This window comes from Harpia harpyja, chromosome 18 (assembly GCF_026419915.1).
Source record: "Harpia harpyja isolate bHarHar1 chromosome 18, bHarHar1 primary haplotype, whole genome shotgun sequence".
In the NCBI taxonomy this organism is placed as follows: domain Eukaryota; kingdom Metazoa; phylum Chordata; class Aves; order Accipitriformes; family Accipitridae; genus Harpia; species Harpia harpyja.
The window spans coordinates 12,652,332-12,674,564 of NC_068957.1; the positions used below are offsets into that span (position 1 = coordinate 12,652,332).

General features: G+C 59.4%; 2 protein-coding genes across 8 annotated transcripts; one reads left to right on the forward strand and one right to left on the reverse strand.

Moving 5' to 3' along the window:
* Nucleotides 1-842: 842 nt before the first annotated feature.
* PRRG3 (proline rich and Gla domain 3) lies at nucleotides 843-11,787 on the reverse strand. 5 transcript variants are annotated; one of them, XR_008239158.1, is made up of 6 exons: nucleotides 11,274-11,501; nucleotides 7,988-8,029; nucleotides 7,145-7,322; nucleotides 4,948-6,204; nucleotides 4,759-4,864; nucleotides 3,827-3,897 (listed from the first exon to the last, which is right to left on the reverse strand). XR_008239158.1 is itself a non-coding variant. In XM_052813919.1 (4 exons), exons 2-4 carry the CDS (start codon nucleotides 7,992-7,994, stop codon nucleotides 2,665-2,667), a joined length of 705 nt encoding a protein of 234 aa, XP_052669879.1. In that variant the 5' UTR covers nucleotides 7,995-8,029; nucleotides 11,274-11,523; the 3' UTR covers nucleotides 843-2,664. The 5 variants fall into 5 exon arrangements, 1 of the variants encoding a protein (XP_052669879.1); XR_008239157.1 differs by having other exon boundaries at nucleotides 3,812-3,897; nucleotides 4,759-6,323; nucleotides 11,274-11,510; XR_008239159.1 differs by lacking the exon at nucleotides 11,274-11,501 and adding an exon at nucleotides 11,765-11,787 and having other exon boundaries at nucleotides 3,823-3,897; nucleotides 4,759-6,204.
* Nucleotides 10,319-17,466, forward strand: CLDN2 (claudin 2). 3 transcript variants are annotated; one of them, XM_052813922.1, is made up of 2 exons: nucleotides 10,319-10,430; nucleotides 16,107-17,466. In XM_052813922.1, exon 2 carries the CDS (start codon nucleotides 16,303-16,305, stop codon nucleotides 16,996-16,998), a length of 696 nt encoding a protein of 231 aa, XP_052669882.1. In that variant the 5' UTR covers nucleotides 10,319-10,430; nucleotides 16,107-16,302; the 3' UTR covers nucleotides 16,999-17,466. The 3 variants fall into 3 exon arrangements, with proteins under 3 accessions (XP_052669882.1, XP_052669883.1, XP_052669881.1); XM_052813923.1 differs by having other exon boundaries at nucleotides 10,351-10,440; XM_052813921.1 differs by lacking the exon at nucleotides 10,319-10,430 and adding an exon at nucleotides 13,806-14,995.
* The last annotated feature ends 4,767 nt before the right edge of the window (nucleotides 17,467-22,233 follow it).

A 22,233-nucleotide genomic window follows, 5' to 3' on the forward strand; every position in this document is an offset into this window, starting at 1 on the left:
TCCTGCCAGGGCAAATCCGGGGGACAGAGCAAACCCAGGAGCTTCCCCAGGTCCCCCTCGTCCCCACGCACACGCTGCCCAGCGATGTTTGCAGGCAAACCAACCCGCGCTTCAGGGTGAGGGCTCAGCCCGTCTCCTCTTGGCACCCCAACGCTGCTGCCCGTGGCAGCCCCAGCCACAGCATGTCCCCATGCCACGGTGGGAGCCCGGGCAGGAGCGGAGACGGCGGCCATCCAAGTGGCAAGCTGTGCCAGAGCTAATCTCTCCTGTCTCGGTGGAGTTCGCAGCGATAAAATGGTCCGTTTGGGATGAACGACAGTTTTAAACACTTCTGAATGGGGACAGAGTCCGAGACCTGACCATAAAATCTGGTTTTGAAAGGGCTTAAAATAAATCCCACGCTGCCCTAGCGTTCCTATTTAGAGGGGATTATCTAAGAGGTTTAGGAGCACACAGAGGAACAGCAAGACAACTTGTGCACCTAAATCCCCTCAAAGACCTTGGGAAATCCCTCCGCACTTCACCCACCAACTGGTCAGGGCTCACAGGACACCCTCCAGCTCTCACCGAGAGTTGCACCACATGCCCAGGGAAGTCAAAGGCTCCTGTCGGATGTGTGGGGTTTGTTCCCAGCCCCACAGCAGCACGCACCCGACCTCCAGAGATGGTCCCCTCCTCACTGGGGACTGTGCTGCAGCGGTGCCCGGGGGGGGGGGTATTGGCACCGTCATCCCACAGCTGCCTCCATCACCCTGCAGAGCTGAGCCCCAGCACCCCAAGATGGAAATCCAGCTGTGCCCAGTGAGGCATCCTCCCTGTGGGGAAAAAGCCACCTGTGCCACTCAGACAGTGAGGGTTTTTTAATAAATACCTTTTTTTGCACAGAAATATACCAAGTTTTACAGAATACAAACTGCAGGGTTAATGACCGAGCATCAAAGACAGAGGAGGCAGAGCGCCCTTCTGTCTCCCTCCGGTCTTTTCCAGGCTCTGACCCTGACGCTCACTGCCAGGCCTTCCCATAACCCCAATTTGCTAAGGCCGAAAGGCAGAGTAAAGGCCTGGGAGGGGACAGACAAGGTGCCAGCAGCTGCAAACCCCACATGTCCTGCCCTAGGAATGGCCATGCTGGGCAAGCCTCAGCTCTGGGCTGAGGGCACCTGCTGCGAGAGCATCGCTGGGACTGAGCGGGGTGCGGGCAGCCAGTGGATGTACAATAGCCTTTCAGTGCTGGTGGAGAGACTGGTGCTGGGGTGAACACCGAGGGGTGGCAGTGCTGGGAGTTTCTGGGCTACTCCTTGGGGGCTGGTGAGCACAACCCCCTTTTTAACCCATCAGACATGACTGAGAAAGGACAGCCCCATTGCTTGGACCCCAAAAGCAGCTGCCTGGGAAAAGGGGACACTCTGGTCCCACAAGCAAAGCACCTGGCTCTGCACTGCCCTGGCACCACAACCAGCCAGTCAGGGTTTGGCCTTACTCTCAACCCATTGGCATCGCCGGGTCGTGTCATGATCAGTCAGCTCTCACCTCTGCAGCCGCCTCCGTCAGCAGGCCCTCCGCACCGTGGCCATGGCCACCAAGCACTCGGCGCACCAGAGAGGCCTGGAGGAGAGCAGGGTCTCGAATTTCCCTTTACCTGCACTGGAGGACAAAGAGCCCCAAAGAGAGGAGCCAGGCAGGACGCAGGGGTTTGGGGTAGGGAGAGGGGAGGTTTTGGCCCATCTGCAGGCTTCCTGTGCCAGCGTCTCACTTCTGGGGAAGACACCAGACAGGCCACAGTCCAGGAAAGAGGAGCACCCCCACTGCTTAAAGCCATGGGACCACCTTTGGCTCAAGGTCAGAGATGACCCCATCGGCCAGCTCCGCCGCAGCCAGACATCCAGCTGCCCTGCACCGCACAGGGGGAAAGTGGAGAGCATCAGGAAAAGGACCTGGTACTCCAAAGTCACTTACCTCACGTACAAGACCACCACAAGCCTTTCCCCCTTTCCAAAGGGATCTAGGAGATCAGAGGGCACCTCCCTGACTGCTCTTCCCTGATCTCCAGACAGCGAATATTGCTACAGGCACCGCAGGATGGACTGGGCTCCCCACTCGCACCTGGCAGCAAATCCACACAAGGGAAACACCTTCTCCCTAAACAGAGAGCGTGGGCACCAACTGTGGGGATGGACCGAAATCCGCAGCACCCCTCCTGCATCCCCAACTCCTAATCAGAGCCCCAACCAGCAAAATGGGGCCCAGTGAGGACAGGGGGTAAGGCTGAGCAGCACCCCAGGGAGGCAGCGAGGCTGTTTTAATCATGGGAAATGTTATGTCTATTCGAGGGGGAAGTGAGGAAATCAAATGCACCATGGGGAGACCCCCGTGTTGAGCCAGGAACAAGCTGCCGCTCTGCTCTGGCTGCTACAGCACTTACGTGAGTGGGAAGTGAGGGGCACGAAACGGCTGGCTGGCTCCAGAGCCATCCCCGCAGCCCAGCCTCACCCCACTTGGGGACAGCTATTTTTGGTTAGGAGGGTAAGGCTATTGTGTGATGGCACCAGCTCGTACAGGTGAGACGGGGTGCCAACTGGCACCTGAAGGGGGTCCCGGGCATGGCGAAGGGAGGGTGGGTGGGTGAGCGTGAGTGTGTGAAGAGGCAGGAGGGAGGCAGACCCGCTATTTGCCCGTAGCAGGGGCAGTGGCCACGATCTCTTCATACTTGGGTGGCGGGTCATTATAGGAAACGCTGGTCTCTTCGCCACTGCTGCTCTCCGGGTGGCCCGTCACCTCCTCATAGGAAGGCGGAGGGGTGGCACTGGACAGTCTGGAGAGGACAGAGACCGAATGCTCCGGCGGGTAGAGGGTGCCATCTTGCTGGGGGGTGCCCCCAGCTCTGCCATCTCCAGCCACCCGGTTGCTTGCATCTCGCTGATACTGGGTTTCCCCTTGGCTTTGCGACCGCTCCCGGTACACCATGACCCTGGGAAGGCTGCGTCCCGTTCGGCTGGCCAGGTAACGGTTCTGGGCATAGGAAGGGCGGTGGCGGGTGGCCTTCTGAAGCTGGCACCTCCAGATGATGAAGAGGGCGATGACTATCAGAAGAGCCACTCCCAAGAGGGGCACCACTACGTACATAGCGTCTGAGCGCTCCGTGCTGTGCCCAGGGTCCTTGACAGAGTAGACAGAGTTGGTGTAGCCCTTCCAAAACTCCATCTGTGGCAGGAACAGAGAAGCAACCATCATATGCTGCAGATGGGACAAGCACCCCCCCAACTTGGAGCAATAATCGCTGCCCTCCTTAGGCCCACAGAGGCAGTTTTTCAGCCGTCCCCCACCACTCTCACCAGTGCTGCCAGCATCTGAGGTGCTGTGGGAACCGACACAAAAGATCATGGGAACATCCCTCAGCAGCAGCCAACAGCCCCCACACCAAGTAGGGAGAAATTTGGCTAACACCAACCCCACCCTGGAGAGTCGGGGACAACAGCACAAATTTCCCACACATGCCATGGGAATGCCAGCTCGACCTGCAGCTGTGGGCAGGGTGTCCTGGCAATACCAAGGTGAGGGCATTGGCTGGGAAGGGAAAGTCATGCTGCAAAGCAAGGCCACAGCATGCTGTCTGCAGGCAGAAGAGGACAAAGGGAACAGGAGAGGCTGTTGCCCCTGTGCTTTCCTTCTCTGCCTCCAGCTTGCTAAGGCGTAAGCCCTCACACATCCACTGGGGAGCAGGCCAGGAAAAACGCACCGTCTTCTCCTTGTTCTCAAACACTTCCTTGACCTCCTCATAGCTGCAGACCTCCTCAATGCACTCCCGCTCAATGGTGCCCTGCCGGATCTCCTCCAGGAAGCCGTTGGCTCGGGGAAAGCGCTTCAGGACCGAGTGGGCATTCCTGGCCCCCAAGAACACTGCAACACACAAGGCAGAAACATGCTGAGCAGGGACAACCCCACACTTGGCCTCTGCCCAGCCAGGCTTTCCCACCTGGCTTCCCACAGGATTTTGGTGGTACAGGCATCCCAAACATCAAAAGCCCAGGGCTACAATTCAGCTAGCACAGCAGAGTTCCCATTGAGGGAGAGCACACCCAGAGGGATGCAGGGCACTTGGGGTCTGCCCGGAGACGAATGACACCAAGAGCATCCTTCCAGCAGAGCTGAGATGCTAGAGGCATCGGAAGTGGCAGCTGCAGACCACACAGGGCAACTGAAGAAGAGACAGAAAGTTCCAAAAAGACTTGTTTTCAACCTCCTGCCCTTGGCGAGATTTCACCTTGCTGGCCCTGTGCTGCAGGGCAAGCGAGATCCCACTGGGTAAGCAAGACCCTGCAGGGTTGGGATACAGAGCCAGGCCTCTCTGCCAAGACACGGGGCCAGCACCGAGATGGACTCACAACACACAGTGCATTGCGCAGCATTCCACAGTCCCCCCGTGCATCAGTCCAGAGCAGGAGGCAAGAGAGGAGCTCTTGCTTCACACCTCCACAGACCCCCCAGGAAGAGGACAGACAGCCTGCTGGAAGCTAGTGTCCCTGCTGCTAGCTGCTGTGTGGTCATGCCAGCTCAGGTGGCTTCAGGGACTCTGTTCAGGTCCCAAAGAAACCAGTATGTCTTCTCCTAGGCTCAGGCCCAACAAGGGCAAACATCCCCAACACATGGTGACAGCACAGGCGGTCACAAGTCAGATACTGAAAGGGGCCTGAGCAACCTCTCCTCACGTGGCATCATATTCACATCCCTACTGCATTTTGCTGCAGAGGCCTCACAAACCTTTCTCTGCTCCCAAAGCCCGGGAGACTCTATGTTGCCCACATCAGATCTTCCCACAGAGCATGCAGTCAGGAAGCCAGACTGAGCAGGAACAGCACCTTCCTGCCTGCAAGAGACAGAGCCCTTTCAAAGCCTCTCCCTCCATATTCTGCAGGAGGGAGACCTCCATGGGGTACAGGGAGCAAATACCTGCCAGGACCTGCAGCAGCACAGGAGAGGCAAACGAGTTGTTGCCCAGAAAGCAGAACCTCCACAAAAACCACGATCCTTCCATGATCCAAACATCTCATGCACGCATTTCATAAGAGAGTGTTTCCATAATGCAGCTCAACACACTTGGCTGTAGGCTGGCACCATCTCTTCCCACCAAGTCACATAATTGTGCTGCTTCCCTTGAGAAAGATGAATCCCTTCAGCTGGCTGATCTGCAGAAACCTATTTACCTCCTTCACCCTCAGGCTCAGTCTTCCAATGGATCAACCAGATGAACCAACTCACACTGCAGCAACATCAACAGATGCAGGACAAGGAGGCAAGGGGACAGCCAGAGCCTCCCATTAGACCAGCTTGGCTGTAACACAGAAATAGTCCTTCAATAAGGAGCTTGTTTACTAACGTAATGGTTAGTAAAAAGCTACCAGCTTCTTTCTTTAGGAGTCTTTTACCAGAGAAACCAGCAGGTTTCCTTCTGCTTTTCCTTCCATGCATCCTGCTCCTAAAACAATACAGCAAGGTATTTGTGAGAATGTTTGTAAATATCAAGGCAGGGACAAGATCATGGCGTAAGCAACTACTACTGTGCTACACCACCCTGTGCTCGGAGGCACCATGCTCTTTTTGTGCTGTGTAGGTGCATTTTCCCCCCCATGATTTATTAATGGCTTGCTTCAGTGAGAGAGTTTGCAGAGGGCTGAACCACTGAGGTGTGAATGAAGAGCAGCATGAATGATGTGAGTCAGAGACCTTCCCTCAGAATTGACTTTATTATGCAAACCACTTTTTTTTTTTTTTTTTTTTTTTTTACAAGGACAACCCAAAAAGCATCTTTAAGAGGCACAGAAGGCATCTTGCAGGAGGGCAGGGATCAGCTTGCCTTGACTTTCACAGTTGAGGAGGGCTATCCTGGCTGGAGAGGGAGCAGGTTGGCAGGCTGACCTTCTCTTGAGGCTTTCCAGGATGAGATGAAATTTTACAAAGACACCATCCGTTCCGCAAATGTCCCATCCTTTGCTGGAGAAGCCTGGCCTCACCTCCTTTGCCTCTCACCTTGATCAGGCTGTGATATCAACTCTCCCCTCCTCAGCACTTGAGTCTGAGCCTCTTTACAACTTCATCAGTGCACCTTGGAGCAACAAACTTGGCCGTAGATCTCGCTGTCAGGGTTTCCCACCCCTGCAGATACCAGTCACTTGACCCCTTCCCTGCTTTGCTGTGCTGAACTGGCCACTATGGTGGGAAATAAAAACAGACACACAGGCAGGCAGGTATCACAAGCAAAGTCCCAACTGAAAGCATGCTGCAATGGAGGTGCATGCCTCTCCCCACATCCAATTTCCCTCAGGAACCTAGAAATGGCAGAAGAGCAGAAACTAAGTCACTGTCCCCTCCCCTCTTTTACACGGAAAGTGCCAGGAGCTCCCACATGCCTGGGGACCAGAGCAGGAAAACCAGTGGGTTCAGGAAACAAGAGGCTTGCCAACTCTCATCTCCAGCCTGGATGCCCAACTGACACGAAGAGCAGAGCTGAGCAGGTACTGTCCCCAAACCGCAGGGCAGAGGGGACTTCCCAAGGCCCAGCAGCCTCAGCACCGACCCCTCGTGCCTCTCCAAGTCTCCCCACACCAGCTGGAGAACCGGTGCTCAGGAAAGATCAGAGCTTTAGGCAGGGGGAGGAGAGAGGGCTGGCTTCACTGCATCCCTGCTGGGTTTCCTGAGGTGCTGCTGGCCCCTGGTGGCAGGCAGGCTTGGTCACACCACTACCCCACAGCTCTGCTGTCGGGCTTGTGGGGACATCCCCGGAGCTGCTTCTCTGCAGAATGACATGTGGCTGTGTCTGCGGAGGGACAGCCAGGGCTGCACGCTGCCGGAGAGCGCATGGTGGTGAAATGTGCTGACCACCACATCCCCCTTCTGCTCATCAGGGTCCTCACGAAGGAGACTGCTTGGCAAGGGACACTGCCACCACAGGGGACACCTCCCACAACCAGTAAGTGCTGGTGAGCCAGCACCTGAGGTCTGGGAGGGAGAAAAGGCAGCAGTGGAGGAAGGCAGGGACTCAGCTGGGTACCCTCCTCATTAACAGAAGACTAAAAGTGCCTTTTAAAAACACTGCCCGAAGATCACTGCTCCCTCCCCCACCTAGCACAGATAATGAAAGAAGGCATACCTGTCATCCCTGGGGTCCTCCTCCTGCCCAGCGTGGCTACTGCCTCCACCTTCATAGCTGGCTCCAGCAACACCCTGAGCAAATCCCAAGATCCCAGCCAGATCTCTACATCTCCCCGTTCACAGCTGCCATCCTCCTTGAGCTCCCATCACATCACTGCATGCAGCCTCCGCACAGGCTGCCCAGAAGAGCGAGGAGGGAGGGTTGAGTCTAGCTCTTTACAGACCACACGCCATCCTCCACCCTGCACCCTTGCCAGCCTCAGCCCCAGCTTTAGCCGCTGGCCCCGAGCAGCCCCATCTGCCAGGCACTCCTTCAGGCACCAAGACGCCGCGAGCTCCCGGCAGGGCTGACTTAGGCTGCTGCCCATCCACTGGGAATGCAGAGCCCCAGTGCCACCAGCCACACAACCTACAAGGCAGCGTGGCCCCCAGGATGGGCAGCTCATGAGATGCCAGTCATGGGCCACGACAAGCACCATTGCCAGGAGATATCAGCGCAGACCAGCAACCCCTGCAGAGGGGCCAGTCAGTCCAAAGAGCCTCAGGGAGGCCTGCCTTGCACAGCATCACGCAAATAAAGAAATGCTGCAGCTTGCGGGGAGTCCTGGAGAGGTCAGCCCTTCAGCACCTCCTCTCAACTCCCACGTTGCACAGGGGAGAGAGAAGCACAAGTCAGGCCGGACCTCATCCAGGGATAACAGCCGATGGCATCTGCTCCCCACAGAGAATAACACCCCCCAAAAAGCACAGGCACCCCTTCCTTGAGAGGTGGCTGCCAAACATCCCCCCTCTCTCCTCCAGCACCACCGCCACCTCTCCATCTTGACTGGGGAACACTTACTTGCCATGCTGCCTCACTCAGCTACGGGGGGCTCCTGCCTACCTGCAGGGAAGAAAACAGGAGAGTCACTGACAGCTTAAATTTCACGCCCTGAAGCCCAAGACCTCCATCACCCAGGGTCAGATTCATGCAGAAAGCAGGGTGCTGTCTGGTGGATCCACAGCAGTTCCCAGCCAAGCAATGCCTCTTCAGAGAGCCAAGGACTCACGCTACCTCCCCACTCATCACATGGCTGGAGGGACTGGAGGGGCTCAGGGCACCCTCAGCTCCCTGAGAGCCTGGGGCAGGTCTCTGCCGTACTTGTGCTGCACCACTCCAGGGAGGGCCAGGGCCCGGCCCAAGAAGCCCAGAGGGCTGCAGACAGGTGAAGTAGGAAGGGAAGAACTGGATGAAGGAAAGTCCCCATATCTCATCAGCAGATGAGATGACCTGCATGTCAGAGGCTGCTGGGAGCAGCCTGGTGCTCTTCCCTTCCACAAAAGATTGATGGGTACAGGTAAAGCAAGTCATCCTGTTTTAAATCAACTTCACAGCCATGACTGTTCTCACTTCTGCAACTCCTACCCACAATCTGCAATAAACAGGGCCATACTGTTTTCTCCACTGCCATAAAGCTGACTACACAGGAGGAAAGAAAAGCATATGCATCTCCTAAAGGCTGTTGGGCCAAGCTGAGGGCAGCAGCAAGAGTGACAGAGCTCCCTGCACACCCAGAACAACAGCTCTCCAGCTGGAAAAGCACCTTTTCTGCTTCAAAAGCAAAACTAAACTAAACAAAACCCCACAGGAGCGAAACAAAGTCCTGCAGAAGCAGAGTATATCCCTCTCTGCTCACAGGAGGAGTTTCACTCACTTGTTTTTCATGCTTTGTCTTCTCCCCGTGTCCAGTGCCCCACCGATCAGACCATTCTGTGCAAACTCATCTCCTCTTGCCTTGTGTGACACCTTGCTGTGGCAAAACCACAGCTCTGTCAGGAGACAGAGGGGACAGGACTAACCAGCTCCTGCAGTGATTTATTGCGGATGAAGGAGCAAACACGGTTAGAAACAGCAGGAACTAAACCATGTGCTGATCTTCAGATACTCAGAGTTATCCCAACAGCACTTGAATCCGCTCAGCTGGAGTGAGGTCAGGGACAGCACAGAGCCGTTCACAGGGTCAGCAGGACTAGAAATGCATTTCTCATTTCACATAAAAGGCAGGCATCCAGACACACAGAAGGGCTGATGCACACCACCACAGCAGGCACCACCACACCTCCCCAACAGCCACCTTCTCAGTAAATCTAGCACCTCTCCCTGCCAACATCAGGTTTCCTGTGGTTTCTGAGGTTCCTGCACCAAAAGTGGCAAGAGGCCAAGCAAGCCTGGAGCTGTCTCCGGAGGCAGAAAACAGCTTCTTTCCAAGTTTGCAAAACTCAGATTGCAAACCTCAGTCTGGAGCTTAAGCAGGAGCGAGGGAAAGCAGCAGAGCACCAGAATTACACAGGAGGGGTCTGCTGCCTCTTGCGCCCCACAGCCCGCACCAGGAGGACTTTTCTCGAGAAACTGCCCACCCAACCCCGCTTCTCTGAGCTGTCCTGGGAGATGTGAGAGCAGTTGAGAGGCCTCCAGATCTATGCCTCCCCACAGGCTGCATCAGCTCTGAGCAGGGACCACCTGACCTGCTTTTGTTGTCATCAGTTTTTACAGAGAGACCCAAACCCACAGGATAAAAGAACGCACGGCATGGAAAACCTGCCAGTTTCCACACAAACCTCTGTATTGCTCGTTGTAACAGGCATTCTCCCCCTTTGATAGACAGGAGAACAGAGACGCAGAAATAAGGATATTCAAGACCAGATTCGTCAGGACCCCCAGCTCCATAACCCAGGTCATACATCGGGCAACACATTTAATGCATCAGGAAGATTTTAACTTTTTTCCAAGAATCTGTGCCAATGCACCCAGCGTCAGAGCTCAGAGATGGTTTATTCCAGTGCAACAATAAGCCAGGTCTAGACAAGCCTACGAGCACGAGCAACGCCTGCGAGAAGGGCAGACATCCCAGATGCTTATTTTTATTTTCCACACGCAAATTCCTAACCACCTCCCCCGGCTCCGATGAGCAGGAAAAGCTGGACCACTGCACGCGCTGATGCCAAGGCAAGCAGCATCCCTCCCGCCTCCGCACAGCCACCACGCAAGCCGAGAGAAGCCTGAAGCTGGAGGCTGACCTAGCAGACGCCCACCCAGTCCCGGTCCCCCCCTCCGGCTTCTAACACGCGTTTGCCTCCTCTATAAATACCCCATCGATAGGAGGTTGCTAAGGCAACGGTGAGGAGGCGCGAGGGATGCAGCCGCGAGAGCGAGGATGCTGCAGTCGCACATTTGTGTCTCCCCCGGGCTCCCCCCATCTCCGCCCCCGCTCCCGTCACCGACGCCAAAGGAGGAAATCGTGCTGGTAAAATATGGTGCGCGCGTGGTGCCGGCTCCCCGCAGACCTCGAGCGGGCGTGGGGGGGGGGCGTGGGGGGCACACCGGGAGGCGGCACCTCCTCGCCAGGCTGGGGGGGCGCAGGAACGGGTCGGGGGGATCCACAGCCGCCAGTGACGTGCCACAGCACGCGGGGAGGCTGCCGGCTGTCCTGGCGTCACGTAGCCGCGGCTGCCAGCCGCTCAGCAGGATCCTAGCGGTATTTGGGGTTTTCTGTGCCAAGATCCACAGCGAGGAGAAGAGGCTGCACCGGCTCTGCTTGCCAGGGACCGCGGGGTCCCCGCAGGCTGCCAGGAAGCCTTGCCCTCCCAAAACAGCCCTCGGATCCCATCCGACCCCACGCAGCCGGTCCTCACGCTGTCCCCGGCCAGCCTCCGCCCCGGCCCCTCCATCCCAGCACTGGCCCTGCCTTGCCCGAACCCACCTCCAAATTATTTCCATCGCCCTCAGCTTCTAGTGCCACCCCGCAGCAGGGTGTCCCCCCCAACTCGCCCGCTCCATCAGCCCAAATGTGAACTTGCCCAACTGAGCGGGCCTTTCTAGTCCCCCACCACCCCCTGCCCCGCCGACACATCCCCCTGCCCCGCCGACACACCCCACCTCCGCAGCCCTTCCCGGAGACCCCTTGCCAGCTCCACGACCCCCGACTCCCACCTCCCCGGCCCCAGCACCCCACAGCCGGCCCCACAGCTCCCGGCCCCCGCCCCACGAGCCTGCCTGCCGCCCCGCGGGCCCCCCTCGCCCCGTGACCCTCCCCACGGCTCCCGCCTCCCTCGCCCCGTACCCCCCGGCAGCGCCGCCCCGCCCGTACCTCATGGCGGCCTCGCACCCCGCCGCAGCCGCTCCCTCCCGCCGACGGGGAGGGGAGGGGAAGGCCCCGCCCCCGCCCCGCCTCCTCCCGCCCCGGCACCGCCCCTCGGCCAATCGAGCCCCCCGCAGCCATCGCGCACCGCCCTCCTCCTCCCGCGCCCGCAATAGGAACGCGGAGCGGGGAGAGCGGGCGGGGCCACACGCTCCTCCCCCGACCCGAGGGGGACTGGTAGCCAATGAGAGAGGGCTGCGGCTGCCGGGAGGTGCCGCAGCGGCTGCTGGGAGTTGTAGTCGCTCCCGGCCCGCCGCGGGCGGCGCTGCCGGGGCGGGCCGGGGGCCGGGGGCCGGGGGCCGGGGGCCGGGGGCCGGGGGCCGGGGGCCGGGGGCGGCGGGCGGGGCCCCGCGGCCACTGCGAGGGCCGCCCCTGAGGGCCGGTGACCCCCGGCGGTGGGGTCTGTGCCCGCTGCTTGCGGGGCAGGCGTCTGCCTGCACCTCCTCGGTGCCGCCGGGCCTGCCCTCTCGCCTGCTTCACCGCGCCCTCACACCGGCCTGCCAGCGCTGCCTGCCTGCGGCGGGGGACGCGACGCCATGTCCCCTGGCTCCTCCTCCTCTTCTTCCTCCTCTTCCTCCTCGCTGCCCGAGTCCTCGTAGAGGCAGAGGGTGGCCTGCACTGGGAAGTTCTCCAGCAGCTTCTCCCCCACGCCATACAGATAGTCGAAGGACTTGGACTTGGGCCAGAGCAGCCTGCGTGGGCAGAGCCGGGGTGAGGGCCCCTGCCTGCCCACTGCCCTCGGTCCCGGCCGGGGCGCCGGCAGCAGGGGAGCGTACCTGACTGGGTGGTGGAAAAACGCCAGCGCTTTGTCAGGGCCACCGTTCCCCGCCGCCTCCCGAGCCCAAGCCTGCAGAGACACAGTCGGGGTGGGCCCTGCCCTGGGGCTCCCGCTGCCCCTTCCTCCCGGCACAGCGCCAGCACGGCGCACGGGCACCCCAAGCCGGCGGCGAGGGCAGGGACCTTTCTCTCCCCTTGGCGGGCGGCGATGCCCCACAGACCCGGCAGAGCCCTGCAGGGTCAGCCTGCCCCGAAGCCGGCATCTCCCCCCTCCTCTGCCCCTGGGTCTAGGTCCTCGTGCCCTCACGAAGGAGGTTGGCATCTATCCCCGCTCCCGACGGGCTTTTTGCCAGTGTAATCCCCCCCCCCCCGCCCCGTGCTCAAAAGCTCATGCCCAGGCGTCCCGCTAACCCCCTGAGGAATGCCTGCCAGGCCTGGGAACAGGCGGCCCTTTCAGGCCCCCGCGGCGCGGCTGTGCTGGCTGTGGCTGTGCGGGGGGGTCTGCCTGGCCCTGCCCCAGCAAGGCTGCGTGGCTTGTGGGGCAGAGAGGTGATGCAGCAGGGGAGGTGGGCACAGCACTGCCATGCAACAGTGCTGGGGGTGAAGGAGTCTGGGGCGAGAGGCTGGTTCTCTGCCAAACAGAGACCCCAACCCTGCCAGCAGGAAACTGGGGGGGGACGCAGCAGGGAATGTGGAACTCACAGTGTCCGTCTGCTGCCTCCGCTGCTCGGTTCCCTCCCCTGCTCGGGGCAGCCACGGTCTCCAGAGAGGCAGAGATCTAGGTGCAGAGAGCGGGTTCAGTGCGATGGCCGCCCACCCTGGCCCGCTCTCCCCTTGCCTTGCTCCCCCCCCACCGCAGCCACACACCCCCAGCCCCACAGCCTCACCCGCCCAGCTCAGCCCCTGCTTGGGTGCATGGCTAGGGTGCCAGGCACATGTGGATGCACTCATACCACCTTGGCTTCAGTGCTCCTCGCCCTGTTTCAGCCCCACAGCACCCCGGGAGCCCCCGGCATTGCACCCCAGGCTCTGTCCCCTCTCTCCAACTCAGAGCTGCTGGGATCAGAAGGGTCCCCATCAGAGTAGGGAGCTGCACAGCCTTCACCCCAATCCAGCTGGAGCCTTCCCCATCCCACCTCCCAGACACCCCCTGCCCTCCCCACCCTCCCCAGTCCCACGAGGCTGTGCAGCACCCAGGTACCTTCCCCCTTGCTCCAGCCCCAGGGCTAGGGGAGCACTGGCTCCAGGCACCAGGAGCCTGTCGGGAGGCAGACAACAGGCAGCAGCTTCCATGGTGGCAGGCAACAGTGTCTTCTCTAACACTGCAGACCCTTGGCGAGGACATCTTTATAGCCCTGCCCTGGCCCATGACTCACAAATTCTTTGGGGCAGGGGCAAGGGCAGGGGAGCGAGGGACTGGGGGTGGGGGGGATAGCAGTCCCCAGGGCGTGAAATTTGTCCCAGTTGTGTAAACAGAGGGTCGGGGGGGGGAGGCTGGGGGCGGAGGGGCTGCAATCTTTGGTGGAAAAGCAAAACACAGAAGGGAAAAGTTAGACACCATTTGTGAGAAAATCCCCAGGGGGGAACAGGGGAGGGCAGAGACAATTAACAAGGATGATTAAATGCTCTTTGTAGCCATTTGCATAAGGGAGGGGGGGTGTGGGGAAGGGATGGGTAGTGCTGGGGCAGCCTGATGGGCATGCCATGGGGACAGTGTGGTGGGCTTGTGATGGGGACAGTGCAATGGGCATGATGAGGACCAGGTGATGGGGACAGTGTGATGGGCTGCAGTGGTGGCAGGCACAGAGCAACCAGGAGGCAGGTGATGGGAAGTTGAAGAGCGGACAGGGAGGGAAGACGGCTGGCAGGGGCATCGTCCCGGGAAGCTGCTGGGCCCCGTTTCCACACTGCTGGCACAGTGAGGAGAGCACCTGCTTGCCTGTGCTCCCTGCCCTCTCCTTTGGCTTTTTGAGATGTGGACAATACCGGGAGGTAAAGCAAAGCTTCTCGATACAAGGGTGCAAGGCTCACCTCCCCCTTCCCCCAGCACCGCCACACATCCCGTTCTCTGCCTGCTGCTCCTGCCCAAGTGCTCAAGGCAAGGTGCTGCTCGCAGACAGGTCACCTCCTGCTCCCAGGAGGGTTTCAATTTGGGACAAGGAAAGAAAATAGCAAATGGTCCCTGCTGTAGCTTTGCTATCAGCACCCAAACACCCCTGTCCAAACGGCGGCTGGACCCTGCTCAGCTCTGAGCACAATTTGTCACCAGAGGCCCTCCCTGCCCCTCTCCATCTGCGGCAGCCGGTGAGCGGGAGGGGGCACGGGGCCAGCGCAGCCCTTATTACTGTCTCCATTTGCTCCTCATTTGGGCCAGGAGTCTTACAACAACAAACCCCGCAGAGGACAAGCAGGGCCAAGAGGAGCGAACTGAAAGCCCAAGCTCACCCTGCGGGCACGGGGAGTTCAACCTGCTGGTGTTTCACTGCCCCTCTGACCCCAGCACAGGCGATGCAGCCCAAAGCAGACACATGGATGGTGGCACACAATCACCCGCTGGCCACCAAGGCTGGCCAGAAAGGTGACAGCAAGCCACAGACCTGAGCTACTTAGGCAAACCTACCCTGATAATTAATAGACAACAAGCAAAATGAGGCATCCCAGCTCCCCAGTCCTTCCCGACACCGAAAGGGTTTAATTCTGATCTGCAATAAGCCTCTGATCCAGGCTGAGATTTGCAGGTGGATTTTGCAAAGCCGTAGCTAAACAATTCGCAGCCTCTGATCCCCCTGGCCGGGGCCCCGGCTACTCGCCCTGCCCCGAACAGCCACCTCTGGTCCCGGGTGACCCCCAGCCACGGCCACCCTCTGTCCTGCACCACGTCTGCAGCCACCTCCGTAAGTACCTCAGAGCACTGGCACAACCTTCCCATGACTTTTTGCCAGAACCCTGAGCACCCTAGGTGTTTCTTTTGCAGCAACACCCCTGAGACAGAGCAGGAGGTCTTGGTTAGCGCACAGGAAAGGGGACAGAAAGTTGGGGAACTTTGGTACCAAGCATTTGAGGTGCCAGCGGGGGGATGGGGAGAGGAGCAGAGGCACTGGGCGGTGGCGGCACTTTCAGCCGGGAGCATTCCCAGAGCAAGAGGCCGCCAGCCGCGGTGTCGGCATGATGTGGCATGGGCTCAGTCCAGTTTCGCAAGACGCCACGGGAGGGGAAGTTTTGAAACAAGGCAGAGGGAAAACAAACCACCCCACTCCACTGCCCCTGCCCACCCCCCTCACCCAGGGCTGCGGGCAGGAGATGGCACCAGCAGAAACCCCCCCACTGGCAGCAGCAAGCACAAGCTGCACCCCAGTATGCTCACCCCACTGAGGGCCGGGTCACACCGCTTGGCTGGGGTGCTCCTGGAAAGCATCCCTGAGATGCTGCCAGCGTGCTTTGCCCCGATGTAATTCTGCCCTCCATGGACCTCCGGGCTGTCCTGGGGATGCAGGTGTTACTGCCACCTGCATCCCTCTCCATCGTCATCCCCAGCAGCACAGAAGGGCTGATAGCCATGGTGGGCACATCCCGTTGTCCCAGCGGAGTCTTGGTAGCTCAGGGTGCGTGGTGGGTGGCTGCAGATGCCTTGGGTGAGCCCCATGCAGATGGGCATGAGGTGCAATTCCCCTTCCTTGGCTGGGAAGGGTCACCACTTGATATCGCCTCCGGCAGGTCCCAAAAAACATGGTGCAGCCGTAGCTTTTTGGCTTCCTTGGCTCGGGATATCACAGAAGACAAGGGACCCCCAGGAAGGCAGCAGGCGCTTTTCCCCTGCCAGCGGCCAGCTCTCCATCCCTGCCCGTGGCCCCCGTGCAAGGGAGGGCTTTGGCGTCCTTCCCGGGCAGCGCTGCTCTGCCTCTGAAGTCTGGCTGGGGAGATAGCGGAGGTGAAAGGGCGCTTGGCACTCCTCCACAGGCTTGGGTCAATCGTTAATCGGGGAGGGATTGCTTTCCACTCTTGCAGGTAACCTCTCCTCCCCCTGGCTCCCACCCACACGCCGGTGCCCGCACAAAACCAGCACCCCGGGAGTGGGGTGGAGCTGCGGTGCGGCGAGCAGACCCGCTAGCAGGGCCATGGGGAGGTAAGCGCGTGGGAGCGAGCCGACGACGAGCCAGGTGAGAAGCCGTGCACCCCGGGGAGGTGACAGCCAGCCCCCATCATGGTCTCCATGGGGCTCCAGCTGCTAGGCTACGCCGTGGCCTTCCTGGGCTACATCGGCACGCTGACAGCCACGTTGCTGCCCAGCTGGAAGACCAGCTCCTACATCGGCTCCAGCATCGTGACAGCTGTGAGCTTCACCAAGGGGCTGTGGATGGAGTGCGCCACGTACAGCACGGGCATCACCCAGTGTGACATCTACAGCTCCCTGCTCAACCTGCCTGCCGACATCCAGGCGGCCCAAGCCCTGATGGTGAGCTCCTGCGCTGTCTCGTCCCTCGCCTGCCTCCTCACCGTCGTGGGTATGAGGTGCACCGTCTTCAGCCAGGGCTCGCCGGGCAAGGACCGGGTGGCGGTGGCAGGCGGCACTGTCTTCATCCTCGGGGGGCTGCTCTGTTTCATCCCGCTGGTGTGGAACATCCATGTGGTGCTGCGGGATTTCCGCAACCCCAGCCTCCCTGACAGCATGAAGTTTGAGCTCGGGGAGGCACTTTACCTGGGCATCATCTCCTCCCTCCTCTCCCTCGTCGGCGGCTTCATCCTCTGCACCTCCTGCCCTGCCCGGGACCCAACAACCACCTACACGAGCACCTACCAGCCCCGGCTGCTGGCGAGCAAGAGTCCCCGGCCCTCCGTCAGCCAGACGCAGAAGACGAAGAGTGAGCTCAACTCCTACAACCTGACGGGATATGTGTAGCGGCGGCAGGTGGGAACTGGGCTGGCATCTCTCCCAGCTTCCCAAAGCATCTGGGCTGGCACCGAGGGAGCGCGGTAGGAGGAGAGGACATGGCGGCATCTCCCATGCTCAGCCCTCTCACTCACATGCTTGGGGGGTTTAACCCCGCTCTCTCCCTGGGGATCCCAAGAGCCTTGTGACTGCTCAGAGATCCCAGCCGATGTCTTACATTGGTGAAGGACCCTGAATCCAGCTTCTCTTCCCTTCTCTGTGCTGCCAGCCCACAGACAGCCCCTGGGACAGTGGGACACCAGCCTGCAGCCCCAGAGAGCCTGCCTGGATGGGAATGGGTGGGCCTGTGCCCCCAGGGACCAGCCTGCTGGCCTTGGAGGCATCACAGTGGGGTCAGGGCATCTGCATGGGTCTGGAGTTGCCGCTGGGGGTTGAGTGCTGGTTGCAAACCAATGTCACAATAAATCTGTGTTTCTAGCCAGGCTGCGGCTGAGCTTTCCTCCGGCACTGAGGGGCCCTGGTAGCTCCCCCAGCATGGTGGGCTGTGGTAGGGGCCACACTTGCCCACCTGGCAGGTCCATACCGCAGAGAGTGCCCCTGGCCCTTCCCCTGTCCTGGCCTGGCCCCCGTCCCCCCACCATGGCTTTGCCACCCAGGAGCCCAGGCAGGTGGGAGCACTGTCAGGGGGTGGGAGGGGTGTCACTCCCCTGCATGGTTTGTCCCTGGGCACCGTGCTGGGAGCTTGCCATGTGCCACCATTGCAAGGGTGCCAGTGGGGGCAAGCACAGCTCCCCAGGGGCTAATGGCAGGCAACACCCCCTGCTTCAGCCCTGCTCTGCTTCTAAGGGTGCAGGTATCACTGGGACGGGGGTGCCCACAGGGGGATTCGCTGCCCCCGGGTGCATGTGGCACGTCAAGGTTCCCAGGCGGTGGGGCGAGCCCTGGCATCACTGCATCTCCATCCCAGGATGCTGTGAGCATCAGCACTCAGGAGGCAACACGGTCCCAAGCACTGGAGGCAGCCGCTGGCCATGGTGGAGGCTGAGCACCCCAACGCAGCTGCAGAGGGGTCTCGCAGGTGGGTCCTGAGCCTGGGGGTCCTTGCAGGGGGCTGTTTTGGGAGGAAAAACACCACCAGCGAGACATCAGCAAGCTGCAAGGGATGGGCAGGCAGGGGCCAAACTGCTCCACGCGACCCTTCGGCAGCAGTGGGACATGCTGCATGGTCGCAGCCCTGCACAGCAGCAGCAGCGCGACAGCTCGCACAGGCTGCCGGTGGCACCGGGGGATGCTGGGTGCATGCCAGCGCACGGCAGGAGGAGAGGAGGTGTAGGCAGCCCAGCTCCACAGCCCACCGAGGAGCAAGTCCATTTTAACCACCGAGCCCCCTCTGACGTCCCACCACCGGAGGCAAGATAACACCTGCGCTGCTGTGCCACAGCACAGGGCTGCCCGGGGACCCCCTTGCCCTGGCTCCCTGTCCCCCAGGGAGCAGGAGGCTTTGGTCTACCTGTTGGCCCCTCATAAAGCAATTTAGATTAGGTCCCAGAGAGGAGGGGACCATGTTCCTTGCTCAGACGTCACCACCATTACCCTTGCACCAGTGAAATCATATTTGCCATGGGGTTAACACACTCCTGATAATGGTGAGTCATGCTTTCTCCCCTCCTCACCGAGCAAGGGGCCACACGGGGACCCATCCTCAGGGTGACGCTCGCTGGAGGGGACCAGGGTGGATTTCAAGGCAAAGGCCAGTCGCCCCCTTTCCATGGCCAAGGGACAAAGCGCAGCCTTGACCCTGGGCCGGCTGAGTTACTTATTGTTGCCCTGGGGAAAAGAGAGCCCTGGGTGCAGAGGATGGAAAGCGTGCAAGGGGCTTAGCCTGCCGGCTGCAGCCCCCAGAAGATGCCGTGAGGTCACTTAAGTCCTTCAGCCATAAATGTTTTGTTTCTGGGCAGCTGGTGCAGAGAGGAGGCGAGAAAACAGTTGGTATGAGAGGTCGCGCCTCTGAAGAAGAGGAATTCCCGGGTGCCGCGTCCTCGCCCCTCACCTCCCACCCCAGGCTGCGGGCCGGACAGCGCTGCCTGTGCCTGCAGGCGGGGGGCTCCACTAATTAAACAAAGGGGCATTTGAAACACTCGATTCAGAGTTTGATTGCTGCTGGGTTTATTAACACTTTAATTGAAGCAGCAGAAGGGAAGATTTCTGGTTTTAGAGGAGCCAGCTTCTGCACAGCTTTCCCCTGAAGGAGAGAGGCAGCCAGCACAGGCAAGGGCAGGCAGAGCGAGGAGCTCAGGTACAGCAACGCCTGCGGTTTGGACAGACAAGCACAGGGCAGAGGCACCGCAAGGGGCCTCCGTGTCCCCAACAGCCCCTCAGGTTTCTTTCTCACCTGTGCAACGCCAGACCCCCGTTCCATGGGTGCAGCACAGCGGCTTCAGCCACGGCACAGCAGGAGAGGAGCTGACAAGCGTCACACTGAAAAGGGGGCGAGCCTTTCCCCAGCCCCCCGTGCCTCCGGCCCTGCCAAGGGGCAGCCCCTGCATTAAGCATGGGTGGACTCAGGGAGCAGAAGGTTGGTCCCCTCCAGCTTTCCTGGCCTTTAACTTGAACGCACGCAACGATGTGAAACTTGGCTACAGGGCAAGGCAGGTTGAAAAGGATTTTCCACTTCTTTACCAGCAGGAGCGGAGGATGGGGAAGGGAAGGACACTGGGTGCATGAATGTGGTGGCAGTGGTTATCTCTGCCTCACGCAATAGCCACATTCCCTGTTATCAATAAGCCGGGTCCTTGAGGGCAGGCTGGATGCGGCCCAGCCCAGGGCCAGAGAGGACGGGAGCCCAGACTGCCCTGGGAGCCAGCTCCGCCGACGGTGAGCGTGAGCAAAGCAATGGAGCCGAACCAGCCAGCGCAGCACAGAGCCAGGCCCTCGGGTCGCTTCTTGCCCCTCACCAGCTCTGTGAGAAAAGCTGAGGGTGCTCTGGGTTTTCCTGCATGAAAGCCACGGAGGAGCAAAGCCCCAGCTCAGGACACGAGTGGGATGCAAGGGGGATGGCCAGGCAGGGGAAAAGCAGAGGAGGGGTGGGAAGAGGGCTGGGTGGGGACAGCTCCCTCCTCCGAGCTCCAGGGCTGGAGCCCTCGCCTCCCAGGACAGCATGATGGAGCAGGGAGCCTTGCAGCCCCTTGCTGGAGGGCCAGGCTGCAATGACTAATCCCCCGTCATATATATAAGGAATATAATTATTATCATTAATTATAATAAGGAAACGAGTCCTTCCCCTCTCTTCTTCTTGCTCTGGATGGTGCCTCAGATGAAGAAAGGGGGCAATAAAATACTAACATGCCCTTATCTTCAAAAGCAATAAAGGCACTGTAAATGCCCAGCACACCCAAACCACAGCTGCACCTGGGCCAGGGGCTGCAACCTCATCGGCTGATCATGAGAAACATGCAAAAAGTCCTGACTTTTTCCGAAGAGGGAACAACACATCCTCATCACCAAGGCCTTTGCAGCCAGCCCTTGCCCACCAGGCACCCCCACCCACTGCCCACAGCACCCCTGGCCATGCCCTGGCCAAAGCACCCTCCTGCTTCCCTGGCCCAGCAGCGCCCAGCCCCTGCCCTGTGCAAGTGGAGCCTCTTCTTTTGCAGAGCAAGCACTGGGTAGGGATGCCCGAGGGGTGAAAGGGCACAGGTATGTCCCACACCCAGCCAGATCCCACGCCTCCTGCCTCCCTGGAGCCCTCCAGGCAAGCAAAGCTTAGCTCCTTCTGGCATCCCCATCCTGCCTCTCATTCCTGCCCAGCACAGCTGATCCGAAGCAGCAGCAAATAATCCATGCAAGCTCTCTGAGGAGTATCAGGCCAGGTGCTGGGAGAGCCCATCTCTGCCCGCAGCCCCCGGGAAGTGCTCAGATAGGAGAGGCAGGAGGGGGAAGAAAATTCAGGCCAAGTACCTGATGGATCAAGGCAGCACTTGGAAAGGACCTCCACATTCCTCCACCCTCCTCCCTGCCACGGCACACTCCCAGCTGCCTCCTGCGCCACGCTGGAGCCTCCCGGCCTCTCAGCAAGCCAGGGCTGGCATGGAAGAGGACAAACTCTTCCTACCCATGGCATTACAGCAGCCTTTTCAGGAGCACCAGAGAATGCGCTATGGTGAGGCACTGCAAATCCTGACTCCCGGGCTGGGCCAAGCAACAGCTCCAGTCAGGGACTGTGCTGGTGGGAATGGGAGATGCACTCCATGCCCCAGCCATGCCCCAGGCCCCACCTGGTGTCCCTGCTGGTGGCCACACTCTAGCCTGGGAAACAGACTCATGGTTTCACCTCGGGGCATCTATGATGCTTAGCCGGCAATTGCGCTCACATTTTGCCTCCAAAGGCTTCCTGCCCTCCCAAAGCCTTGGGGATGGCCCCGTCTGCAGTTACACAGCCAGGACACTGCCATGAGACCATTGGTGCCTGGCTCTTCTGGTTTTAATGGAAGACATTGCAATGGAAGTGAGGGGTAGTAAGAAACCAGCTCCTCTTTGGAAAACACCTTCAGTTGGAGGAAAAGCCCGTCCATAAACTCATGGCTTTCCTTAGGCTCCTGGAAGAGACCGGCTGAAAGGCACTTTAAAGGATCTTTTGGTCTCTAAAGAAAGATATGAGGGAAACAGGGCGGAATGAACTCCATGGCACTGCAGGGAACAGAGACCTTTGGGTGCACCAGAGGAGATTGCTAGAAAGCACCTTCCTGGCTGGGTTTGAACAACAGCTCAGAAATCCATCAGGAGAGTTATAAAAAGTGTTTATCTCAGAAAACCATGATACCTGTGAAGAGGACATGGAGGTTTGATCTTCCGGGCATTACATTAACATCACAATCAGATTTCTCAGTAATTTGAGTCTAATCTACACTAGAGGAGCTTCAGGTTAGTGATCACAGCAAACCTAGCATACTTGCAATCAGTAGCAGCGAGAGCAGGCTTTATCAGTAGAACCTACAACAATTCAGTGAGCAAAATAAGCTTTATCAGCAAGACACACTTTTATGGTGGTGTAAACATAAGCTCTTCCATGGATTTTACAGAAATATTGGTGAAAACAGACTCCAACTCTAGACAAAATCTGCCCTGGAGAACTGGCCTAGGGAGTTGAAGAGAAATTGTCCTGCACCCTCAGCTGCTCCACTGCTGATTGATGGTTAAACAGCACTGCACTGCACAGAAGAGAAGACCAGAGGATCCCAAACACCT

Coding starts and splice junctions, on each gene's coding strand:
- CLDN2 (XM_052813922.1), top strand. CDS start 16,303: ATGGTCTCCATGGGGCTCCAGCTGCTAGGCTACGCCGTGGCCTTCCTG.
- PRRG3 (XM_052813919.1), bottom strand. Junction 3,202..3,736: donor TTGAGAACAAGGAGAAGACG/GTGCGTTTTTCC, acceptor TTCCTGCCACAG/ATGGAGTTTTGGAAGGGCTA.